At 36.1% G+C, this 23592-nt stretch overlaps 1 protein-coding gene across 1 annotated transcript in view; it reads left to right on the top strand.

Annotated features, from left to right (window-relative positions):
• LRRC7 (leucine rich repeat containing 7) overlaps nucleotides 1-23592 on the top strand; it is a 594815-nt gene that overhangs the window by 444229 nt on the left and 126994 nt on the right. Inside the window, exons 12-13 of the mRNA XM_062193395.1 lie at nucleotides 18651-18780; nucleotides 19763-19878. Coding sequence (XP_062049379.1) covers nucleotides 18651-18780; nucleotides 19763-19878 — 246 coding nt within the window. The remainder of the gene's footprint in view (nucleotides 1-18650; nucleotides 18781-19762; nucleotides 19879-23592) is intronic.

Consider the following 23592-nt stretch of genomic DNA (forward strand, 5'->3'; position numbering starts at 1 on the left):
GGAGGACAGTGGAGGATGGTCCAAGTGCTTGGGCCCTGCACCTGCACGGGAGACTAGGAGGAAGCACCTGGCTCCTGGCCTCAATCAGCGTAGCTCCGACCATAGCGGCCATTTGGGGGGTGAACCAATGGAAGGAAGAGCTTTCTCTCTGTCTCTCTCACTGTCTAACTCTGTCAAATAAATAAAAAAAAATTACTTTAAGTAAGAGTATAGGAATAGAGAAGTAGAATCTCTAAAAGTCATTCCATGAGGCCGCAGCCTCATGAAGTGCAGGCACTGTACCACTTTGCAGACTTAACTGGCACATTATACTCTCCTCACTGCAGATGCCAGGAGTCCAGAAAGACACCACCACCCACTCTAGCTCTAGCCTTCTCTTCATCCAAATAATGGCTTCAAAATAGGGTAATATTTTTAGTTACCACCCTACGTGTATAAGACTTCGTTGCAGTATGCCTTTTCTGCTAATATCTAGGAAAATATAGCCAGAACATAACCAAAAATACTAATGGCACAATGTAAAGAAACTTAAATTACAGGGGTCAGTGTTGTGGTGTAGCAGGTTAAGCTGCTGCCTGAGATGCCAGCATCCCATACAGACATCAGTTCAAGTCCCAGCTGTTCTACTTCTGATCTAGCTCCCTGCTAATGACTTGGGAAGAGTAGTAGAAGATGGCCCAAGTGTTAGGGCTCCAGCTACCATGCACTTTAAAGACCATGGTGAAACTCCTGGGTCCTAGCTTCAGCTTGGCTCAGCCCTGGCCATTGAGCTACCTAGAGAGTGAACCAGCTTTTGAAAGATCTCTTCCTCTTTGTCTCTTCTGCTCCCTCTGTAACACTGACTTTTAAATAAATAAATAAATCTTTACAAATTAATTGTAAAATGCATAGATACAGTTTCTACTGACCTGATATAACGGTAGTAATAACAGCTGTCCTTTGTTAAGCCTATCACTGTTCTTGCTCATTAGGCTTCAGCCACACTGGTATTTCTGTGGCACCTGCAATAGGGCATGTTTGTCTCCTGTCTTAGGGATTTCTTATTTGCTGCCTCTACCTAGAAAATCCTTTCCCCACTCTTATTAGGCTACTCTTCATCCTCTAGTCCCACACTCTTAAAGTTTAATGTTCATTTGAATTACCTGGGAATCCTGTTTCAAAGGCAGAATTGAATCCAGTTGGTCTGCAACAAGAGAGGCCTGAGGTTTTCCTGTCACAAGGTTCCAGGTAATACGTTCTCTAAAAACCCCTTCACCAACAATACCAGCAAATTTTCCTGGTTCCTGCTCCTGGTTTTGTTTCTTTCACTATACCACTTACAATTTTTAATTGTTTATTTTACATACCACCCTGTTTTTACATTATGTCATAAAAGTGTATAACAACATGTCAGTTAAGATCGTACATATATATCCCAGTGCTAAAACTGCATGATATGAACTCAAAGCCCTACTTTACATCCAGTTCTGGTTCCTAGATAATTTTAGTTAATCAGTGTTTTTCAGGAAAAGGATGAGAATTTCAAGCATTAATGTTTTTAATGAATATGGATTCATATTTAGAATTCTTATGCTCCTGGTTTTCCACTGAATGCCTTAATTGAGAATTAAAATACAAAATGAAAAATGAGAAAATTATGCAAGTGAATGCTAGGTTATTCACAGACTGTTTTGTTTTCATTTTAACTTTTAAAAATAGATAATTCTCCTAAAAATATCAAAAATAAATAAACCTATTTAATTCCAAGATTGACTACTGGATTAGAAGGATAAGCGTTAAGAATCTCCTAATAAAATTCATTGTTTAAGAGATTTTTATTGTCATTTTCTTCCTTTAATTATTGTTTCAGGGAAAATACAAGAGAAGTATCAGATGAATGGACAAATTAAATAATCAGAGTTTAGAAAAAGCAGTAAGAGGGATATGGAAAATAGGACAATGTCACTCTTCTAGAAAGATGTTTTTGTTATGAAAAATATAGTTACTTTGCATAAAATGCATGTTAATTAAATTAAAATATCAGATTCATTCTTATTTAAGAACAAATTAATATTCTTTAATTTTTAATTTTGTTTTTGACGTGCAGTTGTACATTTTTATGGGGTACAGTATGGTATTTTAAAGCATGTATACATTGTGTAGTGAAATCAGTGCTCCTGTTTTAATTTACAATATTGTAGATACCAATGGATAAAACTCATTTAAACAACAATTCTTTGGAGCTATCAGTGAATTTCTAAGAGTCAGAAGGGGTCCTAAGACTAAAAAGGGTGAAGAGTTTTTTTCCATATCACACCATTGTTTGGATAGTAAACTTATGATGGCTGTTGTATAACACATGCTTCAACTTCAAGACAGTCATCTGCAAACAAACATTGGATTTGCATGTATGAAGAAAAAATATTCATTTATTCTAAGTTTTATTATCTACCTTAAAAAACAACCTGTGGTTTTAAATATAACAGTAATATAAAGACTGTGTTCTCCTGAGAGAATTCAGAACTGCTAGATCAATGCTTACCTTCAAGGACTAAAGATGAAATTTTATTATGATCCTGTTAAATGGTACCCCAAATCATATAAAGTATTTAAATGGTCAAATAATTCATATTTTTTAATCATTCTACCTATAACTATGTGGGCATAGAAATTCTAGAAATATCAAGATCAGCCACAATGACCAAAAATATTCATATTCTGCATGTGAAATATGTTAGTATTTCTGGACTAGTCTTGAAGTTCTTTCTTTTAAATTTCTTACAGTTCTTTTTTTATATTTTTTACAGTTAAAATAGAGTCCATGGATTTACATGCTAATATCTTGTAAAATTAATTATTTTTATTATTGAAATTTAATGAGTACCTAGCAGTTTCAGCAACTATGAGAATTGAATGTTAAGTAAAAATAATAATATTAAATTTTTATTGTGCTCAGAGTGTTCCAGACACCATGTTTGGTTCTTTACAGAAATTACCTCATTTGGTTATAGCAAATTAGCTCTATTTGCTATGTATCATCTTGCCATCAATAGATATAGAAACTGAGACTGATAGAGTTACCACCAGATTTCTTTTTTTTTAACTTTTATTTAATAAATATAAATTTCCAAAGTACAACTTTTGGATTATAGCAGCTTTTTCCCCCCATAACCTCCCTTCCACCCACAACCATCCCATCTCCCATGCCCTCTCCCATCCCTTTCACATCAAGATTCATTTTCAATTATCTTTATATACAGAAGATCAATTTAGTATATACTAAGTAAAGATTTCAACACTTTGCACCCACACAGAAACAAAAAGTATAAAGTACTGTTTGAATACTAGTTATACCGTTAATTCACATGCACAAAACATTAAGGACAGAGATCCTACATGAGGAGTAAGTGCACAGTGACTCTTATTGTTAATGATTGACACTCTTATTTATGGCATCAGTAATCACCCGAGGCTCTTGTCATGAGCTGCCAAGGCTATGGAAGCCTCTTGAGTTCGCCAACTCTGATCTTATTTAGACAAGGCCATAGTCAAAGTGGAAGTTCTCTCCTCCCTTCAGAGCAAGTTACCTCCTTCTTTGATGGCCCATTCTTTCCGCTAGGATCTCACTCACACAGATCTTTCATTTAGGTCTTTCTTTTTTTTTTTTTTTTTCGCTACAGTGTCTTGGCTGTCCATGCCTGACATACTCTCATGGGCTTTTTAGCCAGATCTGAATGCTTTAAGGGCTGATTCTGAGGCCGGAGTGCTGTTTAGGACATCTGCCATTCTATGAGTCTGCTGTGCATCCCACTTGCCATGTTGAATCGTTCTCTCCTTTTTAATTTTATCAGTTAGTATTAGCAGACACTAATCTTCTTTATGTGATCCCTTTGACTCTTAATCCTATCATTATGATCAATTATGAACTGAAACTGGTCACTTTGACTAATGAGATGGCATTGGTACATGCCACCTTGATGGAATTGAATTGGAATCCCCTGGCACGTTTCTAACTCTACCGTTGGGGTAAGTTCAATTGAGCATGTTCCAAACTGAGAGTTACCAGATTTCAATACAAGTTGTTAACTGCACAATATGTGATACTTCTCAAAGTATGTGGTGGTTGAGTCACCTGGTTAGTAAATGGCTCTTCATATCTGGTAATTTAATGAATCCATTCATTTAGGCAGTTTGGCACAGAGGAACGTTTGTATGTGTTAGAACTAGACTTCTGTTTTACTCCTGGCTTCTCCACTCATTAACTAATTGACTTTGAGGAAATCTCAGAGCCACAATTTTCTCAACGATAAAACTGAAATAATAATACTCAGGAGAGGTCATTGTGCCACTTGGTGCCAGATACCTTTCAATAAGTGATTTCATGATTAATATTAACAACCAAAAATATACTTATTGATTGATTACTATTTATGGTAATCTAGTTAAGGATTGGTGATATAACATGACCAAAACATCTAGTTCTTAAGAAGAAACATGTTTTATACTCATTTGAAAATGTGATAATAGTACAGTGCCATAGTCTGCTTGGGATACCAGAACAAAATGCCATAGAGTGAGTGGCTAAAATAGCAAGAATTTGTTTCTCACAGTTCTGGAACCTGGGGCTTCCAAGACCAAGGCATGGACAAGGCAGATATCATCTGAGGCTTCTTTTCTTGGCTTGCGGGCAGCCACCATGCTGCTATAGGCGTGGTGGGGGGAGGGGCAGAGGGAGAAGCTCTCTGGTGTCTCTACTTACAAGAGCTGGCTATCCCATCATGAGGACCTCACCCTCATGACTTTAGCAAATCCTGGTTTTCTCCCAAAGGCCCATCCCATTATCACACTGGGGGCTTAAGATATCAACATATGAATTTTGGAGGAAAGCAAATATTCAGTCTATAACTTACATATTTTAAACTTATAAATTCTACTCTTCAAAAATGAGCTATTTGAAATTGATTCCATGCTTTTTTGCCTGAGTCCTCAAGAATAAACTGCTTGGAACCATAATATTTGGTTATCAAGTCCAAGGACTTAGAGAGAGGAATTTAAAACACAAAAGAAAAATACCTTAATGCATTTCCCAAAGTAATAGAAATACACACACAAAGTTATTGAGAAAGGTACAAAGAAATGGTGAAATGAAATGTCACTGATGGTTGTTAAAAATGTGTAAGATTTCAGATACAGTTCAAAACCAGTAAAGATATCCACTAATAGTCATCCTTCTCCATCGCCTATGTCTTCCTGTTGTTCCTTTCCTAGCACTTTAGGATTGTGAGCATTTATGGCCTGTGATCAAGTTGTAATTGCAAAATTCACTACAGCACAACTGAAGTAATTTGGTATTTTTGAGTGGTTAAGAAATCTTTCAGGGAGCATTTAACCTAATAAGCCTGCACCCCACATCAGAGTATCTACCTTGGTTCAATTTCTGGCTCTGATTTCTGTTCTAACTTCCTGCTAATGAAGATCTTGGGAGGCAACAATGATGGCTCAAGTAATTTGTTCCCACCACATTTTGTGGGATAAATGGTTTGAATTCCATGCTTTGGGTGCCAGCCCCAGCCTTTGGGTGCATTTAGAAAATGAACCCAGAAAAGAGAGAAAGCAATCACTCTTGCACTCTCTCTCCCTCTTCTCTCTCTCAAATAACAAATTTTTCACAAAGAATCCATATTCTAATTTAGAGCCTATAGAATCTTTTTTAGTAGTCTTTGGCAATGAGTGAAGTTATTTTCTAATTATAGGTTACATATCTGTTCACTAATTAATACATTAATACAGTCTTTTGCCTCTGAGTGATGTTTTTTTCCTATTACCTAAAAGTTTTACAAATTTTCTTTTCAGTCAATCTAGTTACTTTCCTAAAGTGTGCAAAGGAAAGGAAAGTTTTCTAATTGCTTTGAATAGATGAGAAAATTGGTTCAAATGAAAAATATAAACTCCTAACATGGTAACTTTGCAAAATCAGTCAAATGTTCAATGTTAAGTTTCTAAATTATTGTATTTCTATAGTATGCTGTCTCCAGCATAATTTTACTGAATTCAGCTTAAACTGTGGGGTTTCTAATTAAAACTGAGTGAGTTTTGTTTAGTAAACAGTACAGAAAAGAAATCATTGACTAAATTTTTTAAATTTAGAAGCAGTTGAACACTTTACATGATATTAACAAGAAAATTTAGGGTGGAAACTAAAACTTAATTCCTAACCTAAGTTAAATTAAATTGATTTATAATCTCTTAAGATACAAAATAGTGACAAAATGTCTTTAGTATTCATTTTATGCCCATTCTAAGTGTTTTAATTCTTTCATACGTTTCTGGACATTCGAAAACATAGTTAAGTACTGTTACCACTCCCTTTGCCCAGTGTAACTTGACTAGAATATTCCCTCTAGTAATTGCTAAGGTCTAAACTCCAATTCTCGCTCTCTAACTATAGTACAGTCTCCACCTTGGCCTATACTGTTTATTTTAGGCAATAGCTATTTAACCAACTGCCTTACATCAAACCAGTTTTTTAATGTGTCCATCTTTATTATATCCCTCTCTACTAAATAGTCTGCTAGCAACACTGTAGTAACAGTTCTTCAGAATCATCTGAGATTTGTCTGCTGCTCACATTTTACTGATCAATTGCTAGTGTTTTTACATTTTATCAACTGGAAGGCAATTTGATTACATGAAACAACCCATTCTAACAAAGTAGTATCACAGGATAACTTTTCCACATTTCAGAAAGATTGGTCAAACTTTACTTTTGTCCAGGTATGCTCTACCTCATAACAGCTCATTTTAATGGAGTACCACCTTTATACCAGGGCTTTAGCATATATTTAATCCTCTCTGAAACTATTTATTAGGCATTCTTAACCAGTTTTATGGATGAGAAAAAAAGAGTTAATAGTGGGCAAAGGTCAAGTGAGCACATTAGTATTGGAGCCCAAACCTGTCTAAATACGTCCCCCTAAATAATATTACTTCTGCTAAGAATTAAAAGTGGATAAAGAAGGAGAAGCCCAAAGCCATTTATTTTATGTATATTATCATCTACTTTATACTAGATTTAATAGTATCTAATGGTCATAAATGATATTAAAGGTAAATTATAGATAATCTATGTAGTATTCACCATCCCTCTTGGGTTAATAGTAGAGTAATATCTTCCTAACATACAGTAATTCGTAAAGACTAAAATAGAGAAAAATGTAAAGAATATTTTTAGAAAATGAAGTCAACATTGTTGTGTTTGATTTCAAACATTATTACTACCAGTAGCATCACCCATACTGATACATATTTGACCTAACCACCACTCTTGCGATATTTATAAGTATTTCACCTGTTGTTGACATGTCTACTGTCTGTGTTTCAAAGTTACTCTTAAAATATTTTCAAACACTTTATTTAAATCCTCACAACTCAGTGGCCCCTGGACCAGGGACATCTACAAATGCAGGATCTGGGCTGCATCCCAAACCAAAAATACAGAATTTGCATTTAAATAAGCTCTCTTGGTGACTGGTGTACACTACAAATTTTGGGAAGTACTGCTTCAAAGTATTTTACACTTCTTTGCAACTTGTTTTCACGCTTAACGTGTATAATTATACAGATAAAACTTCTTTTAAAAATTTTTTATTCGGGAGGGAGGGTGGGAAAGAAAGAGAGAGAGCTCCCATCCAATGATTCACTTCCCATCTGCTTCAACAGTGATGATTGGGCTGGGTCAAAGCCAGGAGATGAGAAAGCAGTCGAGGTCTCCCATGTGAGTGGCAGGAGTTCAGGTACTTGAGCCATCACTGCTGCTTCACAGGGTCCACCGTAGTAGGAAGCTGGAGTCTGGGCGGAGCAGGGATCAGACAGCTGCTTTGGTGCGGGATGCAGGCATCCTAACCACCAGGCTGAGTGCCCCCACCCCAAAGATAAAACTTCTTTAAGAAAAAAGGTAATCTTTGATCTGTATTCTACATCATTATTACAAATTATAGTGACAATCTAATTAAGTGTAATAATCATTTCCATATAAGATCTTGTATTAATACATTATCAGTGAGTTTTATCAAGACAGCCATCAATAAAATCAGCTGGAATTATGCATTATGAATTTGAATCTGGAGTTTCAGAAATCATCAAAAAAGGAGTATTTTGTACCTACTCATTCTTCTTTGTAACCCAAAGACATAAAATAGTTCCAGACTCTAAATTATTGATTTGGCATATCCTGTGGTTCAGTAAGAATGTTATCTTTTTAATACAGAAAGTCCTTACTTTACACACTTGTGCGGAACACTATAGGAAGAACCAAATGGACTCTGTTTCCTACTGTGTTCTTAAAACATAACACAGAGCACTTCAGATGACTGAAATGTGTGGGTTTTCCCAAACCAAACAATTCCCCAATTCTCTGTGGACACCAGTAGGGTGTCCTCAATTTAACTGTAGCTTGACACATCTGCCTGAAGGTAAAATCAGATCCCCAGTGTTAAGGGTCTACGCCCACAAGACGTCCCCATTTAGATGCTGGTCCCAAGTCCAGGTGTCAAAACACTCTAACTAGTCACCTGTAAATTGGGGATTCCAGTGACTCCTTCAGGTTTGAACTTATGCTAGAATGGATCACAGAATCAGGAAAAAACATTTAACAAGTCTATTATGAGAGATTTTACAGAGGAGATCTTACGGAGGAGTAACCACATGGAAATGTACAGAGGGAAAGATGTGGGAAGGAGTAAGGGAGCATCCGTACCTTCTCTGGAGGCAACAACACCCCGGCATTTTCATGGAGTGCTCTCAGAACTTGGCTTTTGGGGTTTGACGGAGGGCTCATTCTGGAAGCAATGATGGATTATGTCATTTGCCATTGGTGATCAACAGCTTTCAGTCTGCTTTCCCTTAGAGGTCAGAGTTGGAACTGAAAGTTTCTATCCTCTAACCATATGGTTGTTTCCCAAGGCAAACAGCCACCATCCCAAGGCCCTCAGCATTAGCATAAAAAGAGCACTAATTACTTTGGAGATTCCAAGGGTTTTAGGATCTCTGTGCCAGAAAGTGGGTGAAGACCAAATAGATTCTTATTATAAATTGCATTATCTCAGACTATAAAATGATAATATATTCTGAAACTAGGCAAAACAGTCTTACTCAATTGGAAATTTATGATTTTCTTACAAAGATCCTTAAAATATTTTACCAACCCATTGAACAGTTATTGTAGGTTATACATATATGGGGAATTAGAAAAATAGTAAAATTTCTATTTCTATTTAGTACATTGTCATTTTAAACACTAGGAACATTGAGAATGAAAGAGTTTGGGGTAATATTTGTTAAGATTAGTTTGAATAGTGCTTGCCTTCCTGTTTTCATAGCAGAAGTAATGACACAGAATGAACATCTTTTTTTTTGTATCAGTGAATTGTCATGCTCTTTTTAAAGTTTAAATCAGCTTTCAAATTTTATCCTTTGTGCTCTCAGTATCATAGAATATATCTGAGAGTTCCTTTTATGTGAAATTATTGTCAGCATTACTTCCTCTGGGACATATTCGTCCTTTTCATCACAATCACTTCCCTCATTTATGTGGATTAATTTGCCTTCACTAAATTCCCCTGGCAGGTTATCTAGTCTTTCTCTGTAATAGTAGCAGTGCCAATACTCCAAAGCTCTGCTTTTTCTTCTCTAACTCCATTTGTGTTCTATTCATATGCTGCAAAGTCATTCACACAGTATGCTACAAGTTTCTATTATGTTGCACGCATATTGCTTGCTGTTTTCTTGCCATGGTGCTTGAATATTTTCAGTTGTATGTGTCATGTTATATTTCATCCAGAATTCAGGTAAAGCAACTGCAATGTGGCTAAGTGTAGCAGAAATAGCCTATTCAAAAGTCTGTACAAAGTAACAAGCTTTAAAAATGGAAATAATTCCTTGGTTTGTTGGCTAGATTAATAAAGTTGTCATTGGTATACAAAGGAAAATTCTACACTTTCATTTAAATCTCCAAGAAATATAGGGTGATAAAAAGCATTATCCAACCGATAGTAATGCTTTATTTTTTTTTTTTCAAAAGAAATCTTCTATTTAAGGTATTAAAAATTCCATGCATTTCATAAATACAACTTTAGGAACACAGTGATGGTGATTCTTCCCAGAGTACCCCCCCTCCCACCCCCATTCCCACCCCTCTTCCTCGTCCCTCTCCTATTCCCTTTCTTACTTTTCACGAAGATTTATTTTCAATTAACTTTATACACAAAAGATTAATTCTATACTAAGAGTTCAACAAACACTATGAAAAAAGAAAACTGTTCCTCAACAGTTTTTTTTTTTAATTTCTCTTTTGATTTCTTCTATGACCCACACTGTTCATTCAGGAGCACACTGTTCAGTCTCCATGTGTTTGCATATGTCCTAGTGACACTCGAGTTGTTGATCTCTGGCTTCATCCCATTGTGGTCAGAGAAGATGTATGGAATGATTTAGATTTTTCTGAATTTGCTGAGACTTGCTTTATAGCCTGGCCTGTGATTTATCCTAGAGAAAGTTCCATGCAGTATTGAGAAGAATGTGTGTTCTGCAACTGTAGGATGAAAAGTTCTGTAGATACCATTAGGTCCATTTGGTCTACGGTGTCAATTAACTGTTGTTTCCTTGCTGATTTTCTGTCTGGTTGATCTGTCCATTGCTGAAAGTGGAGTATTGAAGTCTCCCATTACTATTAAATCAGAGTCTACATTTCTCTTTACATCCATCAATAATTCTTTTAAATAGCTAGGTGCAATGTAATTAGGTGCATACACATTTATTTTAGTCACATTTTCCTGTTGAATTGATCCCTTAATCATTGCACAGTGCCCTTGTCTTGTTTAACAGTTTTTGTATTAAAGTCTATTTTATCTGATATTAGGAATACTATACTAGCTCTTTTTTGATTTCTGTTAGCATGGAATATCTTTTTCCATCCTTTCACTTTCAGTCTGCATGTATCTTTGTTGGTAAGTTGTGTTTTGGTAGGCAGCAAATAAAAAGATTTTGCTTTTTTTTTCCCCACTCAGTCTATATTTTTAACTGGAGAGTTGAGGCCATTTATATTCAAGGTGCCTATTCATACAGAATGACTTGGCCCTGCCATTTTTCCATAAATATGTCTATTGTTCACTTTGTACCTTTACTGGGAGATATTCTGCCTTCAACTTTTTTTTTTCATTTATTAAACTTTTATTTAATGAATATAAATTTCCAAAGTACAGCTTATCTGCCTTCAACTTCTTTCACAGTGATGACCATGTTTCTGTTTCTGTGTGTAGCACATCCTTAAGCATCTTTTGTAAGACTGGAAGAGTGGTAACAAACTCTTTCAATTACTGTTTGTTATAGGAGGTATTTATTTCACCTTCCTTCATAAATGAGAGCTTTCCAGGGTACAGTATTCTGGGTTGAATTTTTTTTTCTCTTAAGACTTGGACTATATCTCACCATTCTTCCTGGCCTGTAGGGTTTCTGATGAGAAGTCACCTGTGAGTCTAATAGGAGATCCTCTGAATGTGATCTGGCATTTCTCTTGTGTACATTTTAGAATCTTTTCTTTATGTTTTATGGTGGAGAGTTTGACTACAGTGTGTAATGGTGAAGATCTTTCCTGGTCATGTCTATTAGGAGTTCTATGTGCTTCTTTACTTGGATGGCCCTTTATTTCTCCAAATTAAGGAAGTTTTCTGTAATCCATTCTCTCTTTCCATGCCTTCAGGAACCAGGAACTCCTAGAACCCATTTGTTGGGTCATTTGATAGTAGACTGTAGATCTCCAACACTATTTTTTTTTTCAGTTTTCTAATTTCTTCTTCCTTTTTTTTTTTTTTTTTTTTTTTTTTTTGTCTGCTGTAAGATTTCTAGAGATTTGCCTTCTAACTTGGATATTCTTTTTTCTGCCTCACCAATTCTGTTGTTAAGGCTTTCCACCACTTTTTTTATTTTTTTTTTTAAATAAATCTTTTTTTTTTTTCTTTTTGACAGGCAGAGTGGATAGTGAGAGAGACAGACAGAGAGAAAGGTCTTCCTTTTTGTCGTTGGTTCACCCTCCAATGGCCGCTGTGGCCGGCGCATAGTGCTGATCCGAAGCCAGGAGCCAGGTGCTTCTCCTGGTCTCCCATGCGGGTGCAGGGCCCAAGCACTTGGGCCATCCTCCACTGCCTTCCCGGGCCATAGCAGAGAGCTGGCCTGGAAGAGGGGCAACCGGGACAGAATCTGGCGCCCCAACCGGGACTAGAACCTGGTGTGCCGGCGCCGCAAGGCGGAGGATTAGCCTGTTAAGCCACGGCGCCGGCCCACCACTTTTTTTATTCTGTTGAATTCTTCATTTCCAATATTTCATTTTGATTTCTCTTTAAAAATCTGAATTTCATGAGGAAAATTTTCTTTTGTGTCATGTACAGATTTTGTGTCATGTTCATGGATTTGCTTCTGATTACCTCTAATTAATCTTATGATCAATTTTTCAAATTCAGTTTCTGGCATTTCTTCAGTCTCTTCATTTTCACATCCTAGTATTGAAGTGTGTTCCTTTAGGAGGCATCATATTGTCTTTCCTATTCTTGTTTCTTGAATTGCTGTGCTCTTTTTAGGCATTTATGGAGATATTTGTTGGTTTATTTTTTTCACCATTGTGATGGGTTTTATCTTTGGACTATGCCTCTGTGGATTAGTGGAGTGTCTGCTCTTTCAGTGAATACCCTGAGGCATGTGCTGGGTGTGGCCAAGGAGCTCTATTCTACAGTATTCTATGGTGTTCTACGGTAAGGGGAGGATCCAAGGTGACTCCCAAATTCAGCAGCATTGGCAGGATAAATCTGCTTTTTTGTTTTTCTGAGAGGGGAAATTTGTTCAGCTTGGTTGGCATAGTCTCTTACTCATCTCCTCTCCTCCAAGGAGACCAATGATTGGATGCTAGCCCCAGTGGGTACAGTATTCATCAACTCTGCCACAAGAACCACACAAAGGATCCATGCAGTCCTAGGTGTGAGCGCAGATCCCACAGCAATGACCCTCACCAAGGAATCATGGAGCCCCAAGCATGTGCTGCCCACATGCAGCCACAGTGTTTATACAATCCCAGACACAAGGTGCCCACAGTCACGAGCACCCAGCCTCCTGTCAATTCTCCTAGCCAGACTCGGGTATCTCCTCCTGGCTGGTTACTGGGGCACAGACACGTTGGCACAGCTGGTATGTATGTATGTCCAAAATAGCTTCCACCCACTCTCAGCTAGTTACAGGATTCTGGTGCTGAAAGGTCAGGGAGGCAGAAACATATCACCCTTTTTTTCCTCTAGATTGGCAAGTACACTGTCCCCCACAGGACTCCAATCCAGACTCATGCCAGGCTTTCCCACAGCTTTGTCACCAGTGGCATGGGCTGCTGCTGCAGTCTGGTCTCACCTCACTCTCCAAAGCTGGTGCTCAAGCTCTCAGCTGCTGGGGTCCTGAGTGGTGCGTGCCTTCACCCTGCATGCAGGTCCACTGTGTCCCTCTAATTTGTGTGGAGTTTCCTCTGCCATTTTCTCCCTAAGTCTTCTCTGAGGTTGGACTCTCTCCATGTTTTGTTTTTTGTTTTTTGGTTTTTTTGTAACTATCTTCTCCTAGACTAGAGAGTAATCTCTGTCCCTATTCTGCCATCTTGGTGCCTCTTAGTAGCTCTTAGTAGTAGTTCTTTAAAGGTTAAATCCTTTTCCCTGTCGCATTTGTCCACTGCTGGAACGAAGAAGATAACACATGATTTGCTATCTATATGTGAACTGCGTAACAGATGTGCAGTGACTGATCACTAACACACTTTGAAGGAAATTATGTGACACTTTCTGATAACAGCATGTGTCTGTATTTCACATTCTGGTATGTGGACTATAGACTGCAATACTTTTGATCAGTTTATGCTGTACATGTGCTGATATTATACTATATTTCAAAAAAATGTACAGGTGATACTATACACAGTTAAATACCAAGATAACTAGCATTTGAATCATGTTGTTAAAACATGATAAAATTTAATGAGACATGATAACTGAAATTTGCATTTTGAAATCATGCAGGGTGAGACCCCTTACTGTAACTCAAAACTAACTTCAAAATGTATTTTTAATTCAAAAAGAGAAAACTTAATTATATTTTTTAAATTATTAAGCTACCTTCATTGACTTCTACCTCTGAACATATTTATGAAATGTTTATTTTAAAAAATCCCTGGTGCTTTTGTGAACACTTGCTGAGCCCATGACCTGAGACTATTAATAGCAAACTCTTTTATGCGATTCTTCAAAAGTTATTAATTGTATTATATGTGTAAGACACAATGTTGGGTTATTTTGGCTTATCTTTTTTTTTTAATAAACAAAATCTGTTACACATTTCCCACATGATTCCTGCCCCTACAAATACCTATGAAAAGTCACACAATTATGCATACCTGGTACCTGTGGCCATCCCTGCATGTGGGATTCAAAGGATTTGGAAACAACATTAACCAGGTTCACTAATTATCAGAAAAAATCACTTTATGAGCATGCATTTTTGACAGGTACTACACTAGGTTCTTTACTTACATTTCATGAAATACTCAGAGCAACTGTGTGAATCAGGAATTATTAGCATCCTCATTGCAAATATAAAGACACTAAAACTTGGGAAGAAGTCATGTGACTTGTCTATGTAAAAAAGAAAAGTTTCCATTTAGACAGCACTTGCTAAAGAGCTATCATACAAAATTGAAAGCTGTGTTTCTCCACAACTAGTTCTAACAGCTGAACTGCTGGTATCATGAACCTTAAGTGACCCTGGTAAGAGTCAGAGTAGAGCTAGATGTATTATCTTACCTGACCCACGCACAGTGAGACTTGAGTTGCCTAATTGTCACAGACTTAGGTGCCCATTGCACCCATTCCATAAAGCAGGTGTTCCGTCCTTCATGTAATCATCTGGATCCACTACCACCACCCTTCTTTCATCACTGACTATTCCCCCTGGAGCATTAACTACTCACAGAATTTCTTCCCTTTGTCTTTGCTTGCCTGGCAGATAAATAAAATCAGCTTTATTTTTTGAGTTGCAGCAGCCTTTGTTTTAATTATTGATCCCCAAGATAATAAATCTAGTAAGTGACAGAGCTGGAACACAAATCCGTTCTTACTGATCCATCTGCTTAATTTCTGTGTTCACTTGTTGACTAAATGGCAGGAGCAAATTGCATTCAAGTTAGCTAGTTTCAGTAGATAAAACAGGAAGCTCATTCTACTATCCCAGTTCACCTGAATTCATTGCTATGTTTCCAGTGGCGGAGAGCTTCAACCACGGAGTTCCTTCCTACTATAGCAATAATAATAATAATATTCTACTTAATAATATGAAAAACATCAACAGCAACCTCAGCATAGCTGGAGCCATCCCTAGGCCAGTCCCTCTTTGTTTCTCAGCAGTGTCTCGTTTCCTTTCGACAACTTCCGTATACCGTCATTCAGTTCCCGTTCTGAAGATCTGGGTTAAGGCTAGCTAAGAACACAGTGATGGGAACTGTGACAAACTGGAGACAAACAGAAGAACTGTGCTTATCTGAAGGCAGTAGATATTACTGTTTCATTACTTGTCATGGAGGATGCAGGTCCAATATTGCCAGATCTTCACCTTTTGCAGGGCATGAAAATTCTGGATGATTATATCAAAAATGTATTAGCATTTATAATACTGTGTAAGCCAAATAGAGCATCTACAGACTGAAGTGATCCCTGTCCATAACCTATACTGCAGATGTATAGGCTACGGGGCAGCATAACAGTAAATCCATGCGGTCTACATTTAAGTTCCAGCTTTTCAGCTGTGAGTGGGCTTAGGTAAGTGAGTCTCTTTAAGTGAGTCTCAATTTTATCTGTAAAGTGAGTTTTTTTTTTATAATTTTTTTAACTTTTATTTAATGAATATAAATTTCCAATGTATAGCTTATGGATTACAATAGCTTCCCCCTCCCATAACTTCCCTCCCACCCGCAACCCTCCCCTCTCCCCTTCCATTTGCATCAAGATTCATTTTCAATTCTCTTTAGATACAGAAGATCAATTTAGTATAAAGATTTCAACAGTTTGCATCCACATAGACACACAAAGTGAAACATACTGGTTGAGTACTAGTTACAGCATTAAATCAAAATGTACAGCACATTAAGGACAGAGATCCCACATGAGGAGCAAGTGCACAGTGGCTCCTGTTGTTGACCCAACTAATTGACACTCTAGTTTATGGCGCCAGGAACCATCCTAGGCTGTCGTCATGAGTTGCCAAGGCTATGGAAGCCTTCCAAGTTTGCCGACTCTGATCATATTTAGACAAGGTCATAAAAGACAGAGTGAGGATAGTAACCAATGATCCTAAGAGTGGCATTTACCAGGTTTGAACAATTATACAGCATTAAGTGGGGAAGAGGATCATCAGTACACACAGATTGGGAGTAGCGCCATTGGTGGTAGAGTAGAGGTTATGATTACAAAGGGATGAGGCCCAAGTGCACTAGACAGGGTCTAGAACAAAGGACAGAGTCATTATTAGAGGAGCTAAGAAAGGTGCTGTCTAAGCTACAAGTAATTTTTCTGATTGAGAGGCAAATAGAACCTGATAGAAGGGGCTTGATAATAATCTGGTGGGCTTTAGGCCTTGTAAATTCAGAGGCCCAGGCCTATCTATCTCTTCACATGGGGTATATCCTAAGGGAGGTGTGAACCTCCTAGGGGAAGGCACCCTGTTGACTTTCATTACTTGGCTGCCCTGGGAGGAGAGCTGGCCAGGTAAAAGCAGGGGGCATCTCTAACAAGAAATTTACAGTTCTGCCTGCAATGTTGCTGACCCTACTTGACCATCCCCTCAGCTGCAGTGGTCACTTTGGAAGCTGGGCTGAGTGAAGGGCTTTTCAGCTTAGAGCCAATAAGATCTGTGGCTCTGACCTGGGCATCCTTCGACTCCAGGGCAGGTCCATTTCCAGTGATCCAACTCTTGGCAGAGCTGCCAGGGCTCTTCACAAGCTGACTTCTGCTGAAGCCCAGGCTTACCACATTGAAAGCCACTGCAGTGGACTGGCCTGTTGGGTCTCCTTGAGGGCAGATCACTGTACAGATCAGCCATTAATAGGCCTGCCACCCATTGCTTCTGATGCCGAGCTTTCTTTTCCTCCTGGTTTGTGTTCAAGCAGACCAGAGGATGCAAGTCAAGGGAGTGCCCGTGTCCCATCTCTAATCTTCGGTGGCCTGAACTACAAGTCTATAGTCACAGGCATGTTCTGTAGTAGTTTTTCTAAGGTAGACAATGCCCATGAGGAAAATTATATTCTCACTTTAAAACTTTCTTTCCCTTTGGTCTGAAAGGGAGGTTTTTTCTACTTACTGTATACTTCGCTGATGGCGAAGTGAATCTAGCTATGAGATTATTATTTAAGTTCTTATTTTGGCTATGCTATTACAGAAAAATGTTAGCCATCTCTTTTATAAGGTCTAAAGAATAAATTGTGCATCCTACAGATTCCTTCATAATAGAATTAGTTTCCTACCTTGGAGAGAATAGAGAAATGAAAGAACAAGTTGGGCTTAGAATAGAGAAATGAGGGAGCAAGTCCTAGATCGCTTGCAATTCAAATCAATTGGCAATCTACACAAAGAGTTAAAGATTTTAAAAGCTATTATTAAAATTGCTATATTGGTCTATTATGCTATGTTATATGTGTGTACATATTTTATGTCCATTTAGGAAATTTTATTAAGAGTTTTATTTTAAATGGCTTATAGATAAGATTGTCCATAAATTTAAGCTGCTAAAATCAAAGATACATTTTAATTTGTGTGACCTGAATCTGTGTATCATATGTTTTAAACGTGTTGATAGAAAGAAACTAAAAACATTTTAGATGGTTGTGCTTAAGTTTACTGGCTAAACAAACTACACCATGTTAGATATTTAAGGGGTGTTTTCAAATACATGATTCTTAAAATTTATAGAAGGCATTGGACCTTCTGGTAAATGTTTTCTTAAGTTGTTATCTAATGGTTGAAACGGTTTGCTAAGTATTCATGTAATATTGCTATTGTCAGCAAGCGATCTAGGACTTGTAAAGTGAGTTTTAAAATAATATAGTAGTTATTATAAGGAAAACGTTTGTGGGTTTGTTTTTTTTTTTTTTTTTAATGTCTAAAGTGCTTAATAAAATTCTGAGCAAAGCATCACTGCTTTTATTGCTTCCCGTACTTGCGGCCCTTTCTTGGGTCTGCTCTCTGTACCCTTCTCCCTCCCCGATACCAGTTTTATAGAAATTCACTCCAAGGAAGATGTATTATGAGCATCTAGGTACAACACCTAAGTTGTAAACAAATAAACGAAAAACCATCCTATCATTTTTCATGACCCAATTCAATGATGAATTGGGAAAGGGAGAAAATAAACCTTACTTACTTTACACAATGTAACTATTTATTTGATGACATTGAATCATTTGACCAAATTGATAAAATACATTAATCTATATAATATGATATGTTATCACTTGAATAAGGTTTGTTTGAGGAATTTGGATGTGTAGCTTTTTAAAACTTTATTGCCATCTAAACTTGAAATGTCTGATTAATGCCTTTACCTTCCAGTTTATCTTTATTAGAAGAATTTGATTGTAGCTGTAATGAACTGGAGTCACTACCTTCTACTATTGGTTACCTTCATAGTCTTCGAACATTAGCAGTCGATGAAAATTTCCTTCCAGAATTACCCAGAGAAGTAAGGAATAAACTTGTGTTCTATCAATTAACTTTTAATGAATGCGTTTTGAGATAAAATCTTAACCGGTGAAATAATAAATTCATGAGTAGATTCATGAGTTGAGCTGTGAACCTGCATGGGAATCAGTTACATATATATTTGCTTGGCAATCATATTTTGTTTTGAATGACTACTGACAAGTCCTTATATTTACCCAGAAATTTGATTTAAACATTTCATGTAAAGTAATAAAATATTATAATTTAACAAATGTTAACAAATTCAATGTTAAATCATTGAATTTATCTTGTTCTCAGGAATAGCTATAAGTAATACTTTGGGATACATTACATTTCCATATTTGAAGTATAAGCTTTCTAATATAAATATGTTTTTATGATTTCATGTGCATAATAATATTTTAATTTCAGGATCCACCAAGAAATTCTGTTAATTTTTATCTCCAAATCGGCCTATGTTTACTAATGTTTAGAATGTGAAGTACATTTTCAATTTAACATTTTCTTCTGAACACTTTCATAACAATAGAACAGTAATCATTATATCATTCTTTCAAAGCCAAAATTTATGAAAATGATAAATAAAATTATACACAAAATAAAACTAGCTTTGCCTAGGAACTGTCAACTATGATTCATTTTTTGAATAAGTATGTTCTTCTGTATACACACAGATACAAGAGGACTTACTTGATAGACAAAATAATATATGCAAAAATAAACTCAAGTATTTTAACAATAAAACAGATATAATTCATGCTTTTAATATGTAAAGGAATATGAAATATTTTTAATATCTAAAAGTAATAACATTCACAAACTTTTAAGAGCAAGTATATAAAAAGTAAGATAATACATTTATTGGTGGAAAGTTTAAAATGATGAAATATGTGAGTTAAATTGTTTTATATATTGGAGAAATTAAAATAAAAGTAACATAACACTATGATTTCTTTCTTATATTCTTTTGTTATTTACAGATTGGAAGCTGTAAGAATGTAACAGTTATGTCTCTACGCTCCAATAAGCTAGAATTTCTTCCTGAAGAAATTGGACAGATGCAGAAACTAAGAGTTTTAAATTTGAGTGACAACAGGTATTTTTGCAACATTTCAAAATTCACATTAGTTGTTTTCTAAAAGTAAATTATGTCTTTGTCTATAATTTTGGGAACATCAATGTCTTGTTTCATAAATGAAATATCAATATACACAGCAGAAGCTGCATAATTTTTAAATCAAGTAACTCTACCTTTCATTATTTGAATATATTAAAATCATTTTTACATATTAGAGTTATATAAAATCTATAACTCAAAGTTCTGTGCCAGCAACTCATATACAGAACACATAATATGAAGATGTGGAAATGCAATTATAATTTATAGCTATAAAACATATTAACAAATATATGTGCATATATGTCTGTTTTCATGTATACATTCACATCTTCAATTAATTAATTGGACATGTGTTTATGTAAACTCCATCTGAGTTCTGGTAAGAATATTGCCATAGATAATTCTCAGAAATCATAAGTTTTACACACTGCAGTAAAGACAATCAAATAACTAGTTATATTCAGAGCAAGGGAAGCATAAAAGGGTCCTCTTCTTGTAACAAGGGTGGAATATATTGGTGGATGGGGAAAAAGAAAAGGTAAACTCTATTGAATCTTTGTTTCTACCTCCTCAATAAACAATAATTATCCTCAAATAGGAAACAATAAAATAGATATTGACTAGAGGTAAACACTAAGTTAATAAAGTGATTACACAATTGAATGCATGAACTTTATGTTTAATAATTTTAAGTTAGACAAATGATAGTCTGAATAAGAGGTCAGATAATAAAACTGTCAAAGATGAGCTTTATGAAATCTTGAAGAATGCTCAGATTCTGAAGTTTTCAGGATAAGCATGGGTGTTCTCATTTGTTTTCTAGTTTATTTAGAAAACATTGTAAATGTCAAAAACTATTATCTTAAGAGTTCTATAATATTCCAAAAAAGGAGAATCAAACATCTTAATAATAGATTGGAGATTTTATTTATTTATTTATTTACAAGGAAGTACCAAAACTTGTGCTTCAAAAGGAAGTCCTGTCAAATCAACATCATTTCCTCTTCCACCTGGATTACCAGACTAGAAGTTGAAGACCACACAGAGAGCTGTATCTAACTTTTAACGAGACATTGTTTTTAAATCTCTAATTATATTATTATGAATTAAGCACAAAATATGGTAATGTATGGTAATATCTTAAAAAGTGTATTCTATTGGATTCTTTTTTTTTGCAAACTTTAGGTAATTATTTTTTTTCCTTTATCTTCTTTATTCTTTTCTTTTTATTTGTATGTACCTCATAAATACAATATTAGGAACATAGTGATTCGTCCCACCATCCTCCCACCCACTGTCCCCATCTTCTTCCTTCTCCCTCTCCTGTTTAGTCCTAGAAAGAAAAAGAAAAAGAAACAATTGAATAAAAAAAAAAAAGAATGTTTCATAACAGGCTACACAAGGGCTGTTCTGTTATTGCTTCTAGGAAGTGATTTCACTTTTTTTTTCCCCTCTTCTCTTTTTCCTTCCTTCCTCCCTCTTCTTACTTTTTACAAACTTAATTGAATTTAAAGAACCCAAGGATGATACATCTTTTTCAAACTCTTAGACATAACTATAACTTATGAGACATAATAATATCCTCCATTTAATATACTGAAAGTAGGTAATTCTTGAGAATAAGTTTTTTTTTTTTTTTTGTATACAGAAGATCAGTTTAGTATATACTAGGTAAAGATTTCAACATTTTGCCCATATAGCAACATCAAGTGAAAAAACTACCATTGGATTACTAATTATAGCATTAATTAGCAATGTACAGCACATTAAAGACAGAGATCCTACATAATTTTTTTTTCAAAATAATTAATTTTCTATGCCATTTCCATTTTAACACCAGGTTGTTTTGTTTTTTTTTTCATTTCCAATTCTCTTTATATACAGAAGATCACTTCAGTATATAATTAGCAAAGACCTCATCAGTTTGCGCCCACACAGAAACGCAAAGAGAATAAGTTTTAATATTAAGTTTCATGATACAACTATTTAGAGATGGAAGTACTGCATGAGAAGTTAGTGCACAGTGACTCTTGTTGTTTACTTAATAAATAACACTCTTATATATGACATCAGTGATCACCCAAGGCTCTTGACATAAGCTGCCTTGGCTATGGAAGTCTTTTGGATCCACTAGCTTGAGGAGGCTATAAGCACAGTGGAAGTTCTCTCCTCCCTTCAGAGAAAAGTGTATACTTCTTTGGTGGCCACGTCTTTTCACTAGGGTCTCACTCACAGGGGTCCTTTATATAGGGCATTTTCTGCCAGAATGTCTTGGCTTTCCATGCCTGAAATGCTTCCCCTGAGCTTTTTACCTGGACTGGAATGCCTTAAGGGCTGATTCTGAGGTTGGAGTGCTACTTAAAGTAATTATCATTCTATGAGTCTGCTGTATGGACTGCTTTCCATGCTGGAGCCTTACTCCTTTTCAATTCTGTCTAGTATTGTTTCCAAACACTTGGTCCTATTTACATTATCACTTTAACACTTGAGCCTATCTATATGGTCACTTACCACTTAATCCCATCCATTTATCTTTATAACACTTAAGCTGCTATTTCTACCAGTCAGCTTAAGGAAATTTGGGGTCCTATGGCAAGCTGTAAAGCTGTACTCTTAGAAGTAAGTCCATGGGAATGTATGCAGGACTGTACTGCTTTGCGGTTATGAACTTCATATAATTCACAATTACAACTTTAGGATCTTGGTAATTCTTCCCACTGTGCCCTCCCTCCCACCCCCACTCCCACCCCACCTTCTTCTTCCTTTTCTTATTCTCACTCTTATCCTTTATTAACACCTATTTTCAGTTAACTTTATACATATATGGTTAACTCTATGTTAAGTAAAGAGTTCAATGATTCATATGAAAGAAAAAAGATAAGGAAAATATTATAAAGGAAAAGAAAAGATAAACAAAAATGTAGAATAAAAAGCTATTCCTCAACAGTCAAGTGAAGTGCTGTTCAAAATCATTGTTTCTCAATGTGTCAATTTCATTTCTACAGGTTGCCTTTTAGGTGCTCTATTAGTTATCACGAATCATGGAGAACATATAGAATTTGTCCCTTTGATACTGGCATATTTCACTAAGGGTGATGCTTTCTGGTTTCATCCATTTTGTTGCAAATGATATATTTTTTTTACTGCTGTGTAGTATTTCATGATGTACATATCCCATTGTTTCTTTGTCCAGTCTACAGCTGATGGGCATTTAGGTTGATTCCATGTCTTTGCTACTGTGAATTGAGCTGTGATAAACATGGAGGTATAAATAGCTCTTTCATAGGCTGATTTCATTTCCCTTGGGTAGATTCCCGGGAGTGGGATGGCTGGGACATATGATAGGTCTGTATTCAGACCTACAAGGTATCTCCACACTTTCTTCCATAGTGGCTATACCAGTTTATATTCCCACCAACAGTGGATTAGGGTAGCTTTTCCCCACATCCTCACCAGCATTTGTTGTTTGTTGATATCTATATGTAAGCCATTCTAACAGGGATGAGGTGAAACCTCATTGTGGTTTTGATTTGCATTTTCCCTGACAGCTAGTGATCCTGAGCATTTTTTCATGTGCCTGTTGGCCATTTGGATTTCTTCTTTTAAGAAATGTCTGTTTAAGTCCTTTGCCCATTTCTTAACTGTATTGTTTGTTTTGTTGTTGTTGAGTTTCTTGATCTCTTTATATAT

This window comes from Lepus europaeus, chromosome 5, assembly GCF_033115175.1.
Source record: "Lepus europaeus isolate LE1 chromosome 5, mLepTim1.pri, whole genome shotgun sequence".
In the NCBI taxonomy this organism is placed as follows: domain Eukaryota; kingdom Metazoa; phylum Chordata; class Mammalia; order Lagomorpha; family Leporidae; genus Lepus; species Lepus europaeus.